The 15,234-nt window shown below is 38.9% G+C and overlaps 2 protein-coding genes and 1 long non-coding RNA gene across 7 annotated transcripts in view; 2 read left to right on the forward strand and 1 right to left on the reverse strand.

The window, feature by feature from the left end:
• The window catches only part of LOC123986381, a 44,598-nt gene extending 30,038 nt beyond the window's left edge, over positions 1 to 14,560 (reverse strand). The window contains exons 1-2 of one of the 2 annotated variants that reach the window (XR_006828867.1): positions 14,222 to 14,560; positions 12,650 to 12,794 (exon numbers count right to left, since the gene is read on the reverse strand). This is a non-coding gene — a long non-coding RNA (uncharacterized LOC123986381). The remainder of the gene's footprint in view (positions 1 to 12,649; positions 12,795 to 14,221) is intronic. The other variant, XR_006828866.1, reaches the window with a different exon arrangement.
• Positions 3,773 to 13,729, forward strand: tmprss5 (transmembrane serine protease 5). 3 transcript variants are annotated; one of them, XM_046074606.1, is made up of 14 exons: positions 3,773 to 3,806; positions 7,258 to 7,400; positions 8,414 to 8,552; positions 8,897 to 8,977; positions 9,382 to 9,495; positions 9,850 to 9,985; positions 10,208 to 10,321; positions 10,429 to 10,472; positions 10,650 to 10,812; positions 10,963 to 11,147; positions 12,152 to 12,250; positions 12,373 to 12,515; positions 12,658 to 12,810; positions 13,678 to 13,729. In XM_046074606.1, exons 2-14 carry the CDS (start codon positions 7,398 to 7,400, stop codon positions 13,684 to 13,686), a joined length of 1,383 nt encoding a protein of 460 aa, XP_045930562.1. In that variant the 5' UTR covers positions 3,773 to 3,806; positions 7,258 to 7,397; the 3' UTR covers positions 13,687 to 13,729. The 3 variants fall into 3 exon arrangements, with proteins under 3 accessions (XP_045930562.1, XP_045930561.1, XP_045930563.1); XM_046074605.1 differs by lacking the exon at positions 3,773 to 3,806 and adding an exon at positions 3,924 to 3,973; XM_046074607.1 differs by lacking the exon at positions 3,773 to 3,806 and having other exon boundaries at positions 7,168 to 7,400.
• Positions 13,940 to 15,234, forward strand: part of pih1d2 (PIH1 domain containing 2) — a 4,157-nt gene continuing 2,862 nt past the window's right edge. Inside the window, exon 1 of one of the 2 annotated variants that reach the window (XM_046074608.1) lies at positions 13,940 to 14,410. In XM_046074608.1, the coding sequence (XP_045930564.1) occupies positions 14,228 to 14,410 (183 nt within the window). In that variant the 5' untranslated portion in view covers positions 13,940 to 14,227. The remainder of the gene's footprint in view (positions 14,411 to 15,234) is intronic. The other variant, XM_046074609.1, reaches the window with a different exon arrangement.

Below are 15,234 nucleotides of genomic sequence, written 5' to 3' on the forward strand. Positions count from 1 at the left end.
CCCTCCTTTTTTTTTTTTTCCCCCCCCCCCCCCCCCCCCCCCACAGCCCCTTACGGTTTATCAATTTATTTCAGCTATCTATTTCATATGTTTATCTTTTAATCTTAGCTAATTATTCAGGCTTCCCTGCTCGCTTGCCAACTAGTTTTAATTGTTATTTTCTCAAATCAGCTGAGTCTGTTCATGTACAAAATGGCACCTGTAGAAGCACCCCCTGGGTACCCGTATCCCTTGCGTATCACTGGCTAACTCCTCTCTGTAGCCTATGTGGTCTAATTGAACCTCAACATTTCACTGCTACAGACATCTGCCCAAAAACAATGCTGCTGATCCTCTTAACGGTTTATTGGCTCATGCCACAAACCTTTACAGTCTCAAGCTGTTTATAGAGTTTATGTGTCATCTGGACGACTTGCAAACAGCTGGAGTCACTCCAGGCTCTGTGGTGACCTCTAATGGGACTCTGCCAGAGCCACAGCTGGCCTGCATTTTATCCCAGATGTGGAAGGACGTAAGAGTCAGTGCATCAGGTCAGCCACTGCTCCCTGCACAGCACAGTGAAAGTGAGTACTGTACTGTGGAAAGTACTGGCAGCATTTACTGTACAGTTTTTGTGTTCGCCTAATGCCTTTGCAATTTAACAGTGCAATGTATTCCTTCCTTTGGTTTCCTTTTCTATCTTCTTCATTTTACCAAGTAGCCTCTGAGTATGCTGTGAATGTGACATGGAAAGAATCAGTCTTTGTTTGTAGAGCTCACAACTTACAGACATACAAAACAGTTGGAAGGGTTGAAAAATGGTTTTGCTTTGTTTGCTTTGCTTTTTTAAGCTCACGGACAAAAAGTTTGGGAACCAATGACTTAAGCAATAAGGGCTGGAAGATGGAGGACACAAAACTCAGACCTCTTAACTTGCTGGCAGGGCAAACGGACAAGACGTCATCATTCACTTCAACCATCTTCAAAGTTACAGCTCCATGCACCGTCAGTGAACTCTTCTTTATTTATTTATTATTTTGAGGTCAAAATATATATATATATATACACACACACACACACACACACACACACACACACACACAGCTTTGACTCAGAGTGCTACATTGACAATAGCGGAGTTGGCGAATAGAAAAACTAAATTAATAAATTAGTACATATCCATTTCCCTGTTTAATTTCCTTTAAAAAAGCGCTATTAAAACTGAGCTATTGTTTTAGTAAAATCAAGTATTGCTTTCTTTTTGGTAAAATGTATTGTCAAATTAATTTACACCATTTATTATCTATTCAGTTGTGACCAGTAACCTCATAGTTAAATTGAAATATTTACTTACAGACTGAGCTGTAAAATCTTAATATAATCTGTTTTTATTGTCAAATTAAATCTCTATTTATAATGTGCTTTATTGTTCATTGTTAAATTAATGAATTGCTTTTTGACCACTTTTAAGATGTTATTGACCACTGAACTCATAATCAGAGCAGATGGAGGTTGAGTGCATTTAAAAAGACAACAGCAGTGGTGAGTGTGGGAAAGTTTAGATTTTTCTAGTGGATCCAAGCATGTGGTCTAAAGCATTTCCTTCTAAACCTCTCCATCTTTCATTTCCTCACTAAGAAAGTAATTTAGCAAATATGTAATTTTGACTTGACAATCACCTCCGTAACCCCTCCACCTCTGATCTCCAACCCTGCCTTCAGAGCACGGCCACGCTCATTGGAGGAGCAGATTGAGTGGGAGCCAATGTTAATGTAATCTCCTCTGTTTAATTAGAGTGAGCATGGTGGGCAGCTAAAGCAAACCACATTACCCACCATCTGGTGGGGAGCAGCTCTTCTCTTACCCATCCTCACTATCATTAGCCTCTACAAGACAAGACACAAACACATACATGACACCTATTTATTCATCCTGCCACTTTCAATACAGATACAACTGCATACCATTTAGCAACTGTGGTGGCGCCATACTCGTGCTTAGACCTGTCATAAATGTATTGTTGTATAATTACAATATGCTTCACACTGAAACATCCAAATTACAATAGTTGTCAAAGACTTAGGACTATAAAAGCCACAAACTGTCCAACACAGGTGCTCTATGAAACAGCATCTGGCTGTTTTTTAGACATTCCTGCTCCACATTTGAATCATGAACCATGACCTCCAACAGTAACAACAACACATTCAACATAGTGAAAGAGGAAAAAGTCTATAGGAGCAAGTCATTTTAAGCTTGGTTGAACATGGTATTGCTGAATATTTAACCTTTTACTTTGACCTGCATGTAACTGCATAGATCTTAAATGGAAGTCTTAAAGTCTACCACAAGAGGGCAGTATGCCACCACAGCTAACATCCAGCCCAGACCGCAGGCAGGGCTCATACAAGGAGGATTTACTGCTCCACAGAAGGCAGAGCTCACTGGCAGCCAGCAGAGCAATACAATTATTGAAGCACAGAGGAGAGGGCTTGGCAGTGTGTGTGTGTGTGTGTGTGTGTGCGCATGTTGAAATAGAGGGGGCATAGATAAGTGGCTTCTGCCCTCACCCTGTTCTGCATCATGACCTGGACAGCTTACAGTGGGCTTTACTTCTTTAACCCATGACAACTGTGTCATGACACTGCACACATGCAGAGCCAACAACCTCAGCCATGCCTTGGCAAAGTTAAAGGTCCATTTAGTTATTGCTGACCACATAATTTTAATGTATAGGCCTAGTTTATTCAAAATATAGAAGTGTTTAGCTTCTAGATCAAAATAACCATTTTACTCACAGTCATATTGTTTGGACCTGTCTGTGGACAGGAGGTGGAGGATTAAATCTGAACACACAGACATGATGTGCATATTTTTAGATTCAGTGTGACTGATACTTTCAGAGAATATCATTGTCATGTTCATGTTTACATTCATAGCAATGTTCATAGCGAATAAAATACCATAATTTTTTTATTTTACCTTTATTTTACCAGAAAAGAAATCCATTGAGATTTTTTATCTCTTTTACAAGGATGTCCTGGCAAAGCGGCAAATCCGCTCCTTATAACTCCAGAACTTGCCTGAGAAACATCATGTTTTAACTTTTCTTTAGGATCAATGTAATCCAGTGATATAATAATAATAATAATCCATAGTACAATGCAAACATTGCCAAAATGTAAACAAAGTTTAAGTGAAAGCATAGGCTACTTCTCAAGATTCAACAGAAACATTCAACATCTGGCAACCTCTTCTGTCCTATTTTCAACTGGACAAATAACAGTTTAGTTGCTAATTTATGTTCTACAATTATAATTAAAATATTAAAAAACTTCAGTTCATTCTGTGTCTAGTGTTTATTATATCAAAAGACAGCTGAAATCAATTGTATAAGTTCCAGCTTTTTTCATTAGATTTAAACCACTAACAGGGGTCCATAAGGGGTACTTCTGCAGTTGCCAAAAAAAAAAAGACAACACCACAGGTGAACCTGCCAAGTAGGTTCACAAATTGTGTCAAATCTTTGGTATATTTATTGTCACAATAACCATTAAATTTCTAGCTATGACGGACCAACTGCAGAGGACACACCACACACCTCCCGAACACCACATGCTGCGATTACTTGAAAACTAGTTAACAACTGAGCAAAGAAGTTGAGAAAGACTGCTAAATGAAACAGATAAATGGTTGAAATGTCCTACTTCTGCCAATCCAAGTGGAAGCAGTATGAATACAAACTTTATCAAACCCACTCAAGAAAAGAAAAAATGAAGAGACCAAGACAATTCCAGGATCACTCAGTCATGGATAAAACAAATGTCGTAAGAATATCCACGTTAATATATTTAACATAATAATTTGATATCTTGGATTTCCTTTCTTGCAGAGAGTTAATCTGTGCGTTATGGCGTACATGTTGCTAGTTTAGCATAAAGGCTGGAAACTGGAAGCAAGCTTTTTGACACAGCTAGCCTGGCTCTGTCCAAAGGTAAAACCATTCATTTATAACCCCCATAAAACTACAAATGTGTTTTTATTTCTGGTTTTGTATGATTAAACAAAACAAGATATAGAAATGCTGGTGGCCTGATTTTGTGCCTTTGAACAGAGCCAGGTTAGCTATTTAGCTAAGCTAACTTGCTATTCCTTTATGTAAGAGTCAGTTTAAAATCCATTCAAATGAACACATTTGGAACATGACAAGTAGTGTTAATTATGTGGTACTCCAACTCATCAAATAGGGCTGTTGTACTACGTCAGACTGAAAAAGAATTGGAAACCACTGCATTTGGATTGTGCTTTTAACATGCTCCACTCTGCCCTGCATCTGTGAGCACTCCAGCTTTTAATGGCTGTCTCTGACGAGAGGTCACGGCCAACAGCATCAATGGCACAACTCTCGTGACAGCCCACACATGAATGGATCAGTTTTAAATGCCTTGGTGGGCTGGACTTTGGCAAAAAGCTGTTGAGGCAAACATTGGCCAAACCTTAAAAAGAAGCATCTCTCTCTTCTGTTCAGTTAGAACCTACTGTGGGATTTCTGAGCAGGGACTGAGAGACTGCATCTGATGTTCAATATTTGGACACAGAGAGGCACGCATAGTAACGGCTGAGATAAGAGTAGAGCTGATCAAATCTCACTACACCAAACAGGGAGATTGCTTGCCCCTTCAGAGCAGAGAGAGATAGATGTAGATCCAAACTGGGCTGCAGCCAGCCTCTTCACAGTGGAGCCTCAGACTGAGGTACATGAATAAATTGAGTCCACCCTGGGGCGTCTATGACACCCCCTGCGCAAGGTGACAGTTATTGTTGTGGTCATGTTGGTGGGATTTACTCATGAAATTAAAATCTGATCAAAAGGATGAAATTAAGCCAAAGTCAGTTACTCATTAAGATACAGTATATTTGCTTTAGGGATAGTTTACTGGCCTATAATTCTGTGGTTGTTTCTACAATCACTACAAACATTGAAGTTTTAACAGCCCTGCAATAAATCTTTCCTTCATGAAGCTCATACCTATAAGTTTGTTGTTTAAATAGTTTTTTTGAAGTGTTGATTCAACTTTATGATGATTTTGGAGGCTTTATTTTGTGGCGTTGTTGAATCGGACCATGATACACTAAGGTGTGTTTCTAGTATTTTGTCCACCTTTTACATCACATTTATTTACCTGACTTTTGTCCAAAACAACTTACAATAGGTTCAACTCAACCATGTGGATACGATCCAAAAATTGCAAGAATCATGTACGTACGTCAACTTCACCAAATATGCTGACTGCTTCAAGGGTTACATTTAGGAACAATACGAGATAGAGAAAGGGATTAATTCAGAGGGTAGATTAAATATTAGAAACATCTAAGTATTACTGGGGCTGCAACTACTGATTATTTTCATTATTAATGAATATGTTGAATATAAATCATTTATAAAATGTCAGAAAATCATGACAAATGTCCTGCAATATTTTCCAAAAGCCCCAGTTGATTTGCTTATGCTGTCCCATCAGTTGCACATAAATATTTAATGTATTTCAGATATTTAAGTGATATTGATACAAAACAGAACAGCAGCAAGTCATCTTATTTAAGAAGCTGGAATATGGCATGTTTGCGTGACCAACGTCCTAAAATGACTACTCAGTTATCAACAGTGCTGGCAGTTGTTTTCTGTCAATCGACTAACTGATTGATTGATTTATTGTTTTAGCACTAAATATAACACAAAACAATTAAACTGTACGACAAACCATGCAGCTTACTGAATAACTATTATGTTTAATCAACACTTTTATTAATCTATATAACCTTCATGAAGGCAGGGTTTACTACATGATTGTTGTATTAGACTGAATTAGTTTAGCTAGGTGTACCTAATAAACTAAATTGTAAAATACCTACAGTATATTATTTATAAAGCACCACCTTTCAAGTGAGGACCAGATAATTGGAGTTTGCCTTTAAATCATGAAGCACAATGTTGAGGAATGTTTACAAAAGGAGGAAAGCACAAAATAAAACTGTAGTGAAACTGGCTTAAAATCCGGGACTGCATATCACAACACAAAACAAGGATGCATTATGTCTAAATAATGGAAGACTTGATCAGGTACGTGCATAACCCTGAATGATGATCCTCAAAAGATTTCTAACAAAGTGAATCGAGTGAACGGCAGCTCTGTAAATCACTGTTTACTTGGCTGTCTGAGAAAACTAATTTCACCAGAAGAGGGAGACATCAAATCCCTGTGAAAATGACCAAACAGCTGCTATGCTCTCCTTGTTTGCTTCGGCAGAACAATTCAGCGCAATGCTAATATTGTCAAACATTATTAACCTAACAACCCTAGTGATATGAGTTTCAGCTGTTGCTCCATCACATGCAATTTATGCCACTGCTGCAATGCTCATTACTCTGTGTTTGATTTCCAAATAATTCCATATGACACCTGTTAGATGAGCCAAATAGATCTGGGCCATTTCTTGGATTCTGCCTTGACAGTCGGACGAGGAGGAATTTTCTTCCTGGCTGTTCCCTCACCTGGACCCTGATTAATTCCACACTGTGCATATGGGGAGATACATAAACAACCTTTGTATCAAAAATTCAGTGTTTCTTCCGAGAAGTGATGTGAAGACAGGCTTTGATCTCCCTCAATCTAGTTTTTTACCATTTTCAAAGAGCATGCCTTCCTCATCTGAGCTGTTAATTGTTCTTACTATTTTTTTTTAGTTAAAGAGTTAATCATTCTTTTTTTTAAGCCACTCAAGTCACCTTTTCCACCGTACTTAAAAACAAATACTGATACTGAGATACAGAAAAACAATACTGACAAAACCAGTCTGACTGTGAGCTGGTTTAAAGAGTGAGAAGGAAGAGAAAGTCTCATCTGTCAGCGGGCAGACAGAAAAGACTTCATTTCTTTCTTGAGTGTTGAGAGACGATAGCTTTGGATTCCAAATGACGGGGATTGACATGATGTGAGACTTTTCAACAATCTGCAATAATGACCTTTTCTCAGAAGCTACAAACTGTCAGGTAATAACATGCCTCAGGTGAAAAACGGACAATCTTTTGGCACAGGTAAAAAGTGTTACCTAGCAACCCCCGGTGTACTATCAATAGTCAGCTTGGAGGTATCTCTGGAGATGCTCCCACTTCACAAAGACCTGGTTCAGCTTGCTTCCACAGGCCCCATGACCCCCCTGGACAAACAACAGCCTCATTCTCTGCACCACTGCTGACCTCATTGTCTCTTTGTGAAGGGAAAGTCCAGAGTTGCAATCTGTTAAATGGCAAATGGTGCGTTGACTGCGAGCGGGACAGACCTCTCTACCTCTAGCACGGGCCTACAGATGAACACAGGTACTGCTGCCTTTTCCTCAGGACTGTACGCAAGGAAAACATGGTAAGAGACGGAGACTAAATATTCACTACACCTTGCTCCATCTGTCTAATGTATGCACTCCTGACAACAACACATATCTCACGCTGTCACCTTCGCTTACACGCTCACAACAGTACACAGGTACCAGCTGCTGTTTACACATGTAGTATGTCTCTCTTCAAACTTGTATCATACTTGTTTCTGTCACATTTACTTATCATTTCTAATTTGTGTGCATCGTTTGACCTGCACTGTACAGCTGTACATACTTTCTAAATTGCTGTTGAGCTATATGCAACTCATGTCAATTCTAAATCTAAAATTACATGTTTAGCTGCTGCTAGAGTAATACAAGAGAGCAGATGGTATGGCTATTTATTTAGATGGATTTTCTACTGCAATTGTATAATACTAAAACTGCATCTCACATCTATAGAGAGCTTTATTATAATTACTGTAATACTCTCAATATGTTGCTTATGGAAACAGCTGCTCATTGGAGAGTGAGCCCAACAAAATCACACACACACACACACACACACACACACACACCAGAGTCATAAACATTTATGAAAGACAGGAAGAGTATATGTGTTTTAACAAAACAGAGGCTAAACAAGGCTTCAACCTGCCCATTATGACTACCTCAATGAGGAGACACAGGACTGTGCAAAAGTTTGGAATTGATTTGTTCATTAATAAATATAATCTATTCACATGTCTATTTTTGAAAGCATTCTTACTTTACAGCATTTTTTCCACACCTGCGTCATAAAACTTTTGCACAGTACTATTTAAAGACACACCTGTATGCATCTAGAGCTCTGACACCATACATCTGGATTGGTCAGTGGTGGTTAATAATCAGGATTACAGCGCTCCTAATTAAATCTGACAGAGCCTGACAGGTGCACTGTTGTTGAGGAACAGATGGTTAGCAGGTAGTTTTTGTTGCAAACGCAAACTTACCAACATTTTATCAAATAGGAACGAGCTGTAAATGAGGTCTGTTGTGCCAACTTTATTTCTTATAGAGTCTTGATGGAGACACATTATCAGTGATTGAGAACCCGGCGGCGGTCAGCCATCATTTTCAGTCAGACAAAACAGCAGGAGTTGCAGCGAGCAAGGGAGTGCAGGGATGGTTAAAGGGGATTCAATCTATGACTCAAGGTAGGTGCCAGTGGTGCACCACCTGATGGGCATCAAACATAAACTAAAACAGCAGTCTTGGTTCATAAGTGCAAAAAAAAAAAAAACAAGCTATTAGAGCACTTTGCACTGAATCAAGTCATCTGCAGTGTAGTGATAAGTAGTAAAGCAGTGCTTTCTTATAAAAATGTAAGCGTGCAGATTTGCTTTTCAGCTCTCTGGTGTTGTGCATGTCTAAAATATATCTTATTAATTTCTGCCTCTGTGTCAATGTACAATATCTGTAACAGATGACATTTAATAAATCTTCTCAGCTCATATCTGGGATCATAAGGCATTAACTTGAGTCTTAACTGTTGCTTTAGCTCACAGACTGGTGAGGCTGCTGGCAGCGGTGTGTGCAGTTGGACTCCTGGGAGGCTTAGCTGTAGGTGTCTGGTTTCTAGGTGAGTCATTGTGTTGAGAAAGAGTCGCTAAATTGGTTTAATGGTAACTAGGAAATGGAAACGAATGTGCAAAATGTCTAGTTACAGCTGCTCAGGCTTCTGTAGTCTGTATTATCAGATCACTGCTGCTCTACAGAACCTGGAAGATACAGGAGTTTTGAAGCTGATACAATATCAGCTTTTGAAAATTTTAAAAAACAGTAGTATTGTGTATTGTTTTAGTGAGTTTTTTTTTTACTTGATATAAATACTATATTTCATAATATATACATATATCTCTTCTGCAGAGTAAAGCTGTATTGCTCTACCAGACAGGCTGTGTCTGTTCTGGCTACTAATGTTGATTATCTGGTAACATTTAGTTAAAAGGAACATGTTTTTGCTGTATCTTTAACTACATATAGTCAAACTTCTGCTGAGGCCTTCCTACTCGCAAAGTCCAGTGGGACTTGGGGACACAAAAGAGACGCCTTTCTGCAATGTGACAGAGGATATTTCTATATCTGACCCTAGGAAAGGTCTGTGTCTGTTCCTCTTATTACGGTTTGTTTCACTGTTTTATGAATTAAGTGCAGGTTGCAAATTGTTATGCGAGTGATTATACTGGGTCATGGTTCATCTCTGAAGTGATTTTTAGTTGAACAGTAGGAAAATCATCATTCAACAGCTGCTCCTTGTTGCCTTTTGTGCACTCTTGAGAGATGCCCATTGACTGACATAAAAATATCATACATAATGATCTGTTTGTATTGACTACATTAGCATAGATACTTGTGTTTTTTCTTAATCATTCCCCACTCATAGAAGAGGCTTGTTCATTACTGTTGACTGAGAGCTTGTCTCTGGAGGGATTTTCAATCAATCAGGTTCAGTGTTTTACAGAATCAGCCCGGAGAGCTCCCTCCTGGAGATCCAGCTGGGGAAGCTGCCTACCTGGCTGCCAGTGTGCTACGAGAGGTGGAACTCGTCATTGGGAACGCTGGTCTGCAGACAGCTGGGTTATATGAGGTTTGCACTGCTGCCAGGATCACACACCTCAGCTTTACACTGACTGAGACTGGAGCACCCACTCTCTAACTTATAGTTTAATCTTAGCCTGCTTTGCCGAGGTTGAAGGCTCAGCTTATTTATGATCTTCTAATACCTCATTTACAATCTTGCTTCACACCTTATGAGTCTGAATTATCATAATACTCACTCCCATCCATTTTGCATATGTTCCCCTACCAGACTGACCAAGCATAAAGGAGTGAATCTAACTGATATCGGGCCAAACTATACTGATGGGTTTATACAAATTACCTCAGAACACAAGAGCAATCTGGAAAATATGTGGCAATTCAGGTAAGGCAATTTGTCTGAGGACATCATACTCATAATGATGCAGAGAAATGTGTGGCTACCAACACATTAATTATGCATCATTAGTTACTCAATTTATTTTCATTTAGGGGGAGCTGTATCACAGGGAAGGTTATCGCTTTACAATGTTTTGGTGAGCAAATTAAACTTCACTTTTTGTTTGACTTTGAACCCAAGACCGAGACCTGTAGTTCCTTAATAATACTTTAGAAAAAGCTTCATCTCAGTGGCACACAGAGTGAATGATGCCACTTGTTGCAGTGCTTTCCGACCAATGCAACGCCTTTTTGATGACTGGATCTCTGTGCAGAGTGTGGAACACGAGCGAAACTGCCCAGGATAATCGGGGGAGTGGAGGCCACGCTGGGCAGGTGGCCCTGGCAGGTCAGCCTCTACTATAGCAACCGTCACACCTGCGGAGGCTCCATCATCACCAGTGAATGGGTAGTCACAGCTGCCCATTGTGTGCACAAGTAAGACTGCTGACCTTACCGGCGCTAAAGGTCGACGGTTACAGACTCCACGAAGGAGAATTATAAGTCATTAACAGCTGCACCACATACAGCATGACAAACAACTCTCTTATCAGTACCTGCCTCCTCTTTTCTTTCCTAAAATGTCAGCTACAGGCTACCTCAGGTGTCCAGCTGGGTGGTCTATGCCGGTATTGTCACCCGCAGCTCAGCTAAAATGGCTCAGCACACAGGACACGCTGTGGAGAAGATCATCTACAACAAGAACTACAACCACAGGAGCCATGACAGTGATATTGCCCTGATGAAACTGCGGACACCGCTGAATTTCTCGGGTCAGTCTGGGAGCCTCCTTGTGAGATAGCAGCACTTCAAAAACACTAAAATATGTAATACTATGGCCTCAGTTTTATTTTTTTATGCTGACACATTTCAGAAAACAAGGCTTAATCAGCCCACCACAAAAGTGTTATACTCCTCCTCTTATAAAGAATAAGCGCTTATTGCCAGGTGTAGGGTATAACTTCTGTACCCACAATGAACAATGATATACACTTTAAAATCAATCTTTGCACCCACAACATTTTATAGAACCAATTCTTTATATAATTTGTAGGCATGTAACCTCAACAAAGTTTAACAATCCCCTCCAGACATGTTTTACATACAATTACTCTGAGTAATAAATTTTCCATAAAAAAAGCCAAATGTAAAAAAAAAAATAAAAAAACCCCAAACATACTTAGATTACATCTACTGCTTCTCCTTCATTGAAAAATCCAATTTAATTTTTAATTTTTTAATTTTAATATGCAAATATTTTTCATTTCAAAAGTTTAAATACTGGACGGAAGTCATCTACTTCACTGAAAAGCTGATTCTCAGTTTATGTTCACTAGAGGTTTCAAGTTTTCACATCCCATTTAATAAAATCATGCTTATTGGTAAAGGTTTGAAACTGAGATTTAAGGTGAGCGCATAAAAACTTTTTTACCTCTTCAGCAGATGAATGCATGCAGCCCTCTAGTGTCAAACAGCATACATCATTGTGCACAGTAAAGCTCAAACAACCAAGTGAAGTAACAATAAGTAAAATACATGCTCGAGTGAAGGGGGCCTTAAGGGACCTAATCAACAATGACTTGGGGACCCAACCATATTTAGAGTGGTAGGTAAACTTATGTAAGAATGTCTCTCAAACAGAGTGGAAGAAAAGCCTTTAGACCTATAAAATTATTTGAATGAAAAATCATAATTAAATCCAAATTACAATGTTCCAACCTGTCAGAATTAATATAATCTAAAGAGGCTAATTTTCTTTTTTCCCCACTTTAACTAGATACAATTAGGCCTGTCTGCTTGCCTCAGTACGACTATGATCTTCCAGGAGGTACACAGTGCTGGATCTCCGGATGGGGATACACACAGCCTGAGGGTGGTAAGATGCTACTGCATTGCTGTAAAACACATTTACATCTGCTGCAAGTCTAATTCACACATGATGACAGATTGTGCCAGGTGTGTTAAAGAGCAGCTTTTAATGTGTGTCTTCTCCCTCAGTTCAATCACCTGACACCCTGAAAGAGGCGCCAGTTCCCATAATAAACACAAAGAAGTGTAACAGCTCCTGCATGTACAACGGAGAGATCACGCCACGGATGCTTTGTGCCGGATACACAGAGGGAAAAGTGGATGCATGTCAGGTCAGATGTATGTTTTGAAGAGTACTTTGCAGAGGCGTTTTAAAGATTCATCCTCTCCTCTGTGATTTGTTTACAGTGAAACACTGGCATAATAAAGGCTGGGTGAGTCTGCATTGGACACTGTTTGTGTCTACCTCTCCAGGGGGACAGTGGCGGTCCTCTGGTTTGCCAGGATGAAAATGTGTGGAGGCTGGTAGGGGTCGTCAGCTGGGGGACAGGCTGTGCTGAGCCCAACCATCCTGGAGTTTATACCAAAGTGGCCGAATTCTTGGGCTGGATCTATGACATGATGGAGGTAAACAGACATTTTAGAAATTCTGTGGTAGAAAGTAACCAAGTGTTTGTACAGTACAGAGGTAAGGTACTTATACTTCCAATTCCATTCTACATTTCAGAGAAAAATACATTTACACTTTGTAGATCATGATTTTAGATAGAAAACATATGATTAGCTTATAAAATGTGATGCATTGTGATTTAGACTAAAGCTGCAACTAATTATTATTTTCATTATCTAACAATTTGCCAATTATTTTTGCCATTAATCGATTGTTTAGTCTAGAAAATGTCACAATATGTGAAAAAAGCCCCTCACAATTTCCCAAAACCCAAGGTGACATCTTCAAAATGCTTGTTTTGACCAACCAACAATCCAAAACCCAAAGATGTTCAGTTTTCTATCATATAAGACAAAGAGAAGCAGCAAATCCTTTAATTTGAGAAACTGGAACCAGCAAATGTTTGGCATTTTTTGCTTGAAAAATTATTAAAATGATGAATCGATTGATTGCTGTTCATTATCGCATCGATAATTAGGATAATCCAACATTAAGACACACATAAATTGTTTTTTTTCAGCCTTATGAGTAATTTTCTGATACATCTAGCTGATAATGCTTCTGGCCTGCTTCTGGACTTTTTGAATGCATTTTTATTTACAGTGGAGTAGCCTACTTTCACATTGCTACTTTTACTTAGTAAAAGATGACAATATTTCAGAAGTATCAGGGAGCCGTAATTAATTTAACAAACAGCAATTATTGTTTATTCTTATATTATCAGCAACAGGAAGGAATTGGAAACTGCACAATGGAATATAAATCTAGTTTTTACTGCTAATAATGACTTAATAATGATATGATAATAATGATTTTCTTTGCAGAACTCCTGATGAGTGCGAATGGGGCACAGCAAGCAAAGGACGCTACTGATTTTAGTCCTCTGTTTGAGAAGTTTGAAAATTATAGTTAATATAAGTCCTTTAAATGTCCATTATATAATGTACACATTAAAACAGACATCAAAATGCATTTTTACGTTATATTTTCCATGTACTGAACATAAATTATTCCTCTTATAAAACGGTGTCCTGTGTGATTATTGAGCTGCAGCTCTGCACTCCGCCGCCAGGTGGCATTTGTGGAACGTTTCCTCTCATCTGGGTTCCATAGCAACTGACAACATTAGCTAAGCTAGCATTAGTTGTTTCTTTCATTTGATGGAAATGAACTAGTTTGCGCGATATTGCTCTATTTTTTTTATATTTAGACCCTCCTTCAATAGCAACACTCATTTGTAACAGTGTACAAAAGCTGTTTATCTAACTTCAACTCACAAACTTGAGGGCTTCTGGTTTTCTTTTTTTTACAGCCAAAGTTAACGATAGTGGTTAGTGAGCGCTAGTCTTTGCTTGCTAAGACAGTCACCTTAAGATGTCCTCCACTGGCAGTGCAGGGAATGTTTTACAGCAGGTCAACCACTTTTGGTCCATGCTGGATGATCTTTCTCAAAATGACCCTGACGCCTACCGCAAGTTCATTGAGAAACAGATGAAGGAAGGAGCTGAGTTCAGCGCACCGCCTGAAGTCCACTCTTGTTTGTGCACTGAAATAGTGGTAAGTTATATCAGTAGGTGGCAGCGGCTTAATAAATGGCAACAAGTTAACTTTATTTTAGCTATCAAGCCTGCATAAACGACTTCTCACGACAAACATTTTACGTCAAAGCAGTGAAAGCACAGGTGTGTCTCATAATGATGGCTGCATTCCATTTAGGTTTAGGTGAGTAACGTTAATGCATTCATGTGCTCTTTGGATGGTCCCATTTCCCGAGGTGGGAAGTCCTTCTTCCTTCGACTTCGGTGTGTTCATGTGCTTTAAGTAAGAATGTGGAAATAACATGGATGCTACTATGAAGATGTGCTGAATTAGCATTATCATTGTCATCCAACTAAAGTTATGCTGAAACAGTTTGAAGCTTTCTGTTAGCCTATAAAGTTATTTTTTGTCCCAGAGTTGTTGCTGCACCAGTAACTTACATTACTGAAACCACTAACATATTGACTTTATTGCAAATGCTGCTAATAAATAACATTCCTCATTAATATAAGTCACTGTACATGGACAGCAAACTAACAGTTATAACCTAATACCATACACGGACAAACATGGCGGCCAACATGGTTAATGGTTAGAAACAATAGGAAAATGGCGAAATCACATAGGCCTATTGCATATACAATATTTGATAATATGTCAATTGCAATATGGTATTATGGTTTTAGGTTAGAACTGTTAGTTTGCTGTTCATATAGAGTAACCTAGATTAATTAGGAAAGTTATTTATTAGCCATATTTGCAGCATAAGCAATATTTTAGTTGTTTCAGGTAATGGTAAGGTAGCCTACTTGATCGGTAACAGCTCTGGAACAAAAGTCATT

Source organism: Micropterus dolomieu, linkage group LG17 (genome assembly GCF_021292245.1).
Source record: "Micropterus dolomieu isolate WLL.071019.BEF.003 ecotype Adirondacks linkage group LG17, ASM2129224v1, whole genome shotgun sequence".
In the NCBI taxonomy this organism is placed as follows: Eukaryota; Metazoa; Chordata; class Actinopteri; order Centrarchiformes; family Centrarchidae; genus Micropterus; species Micropterus dolomieu.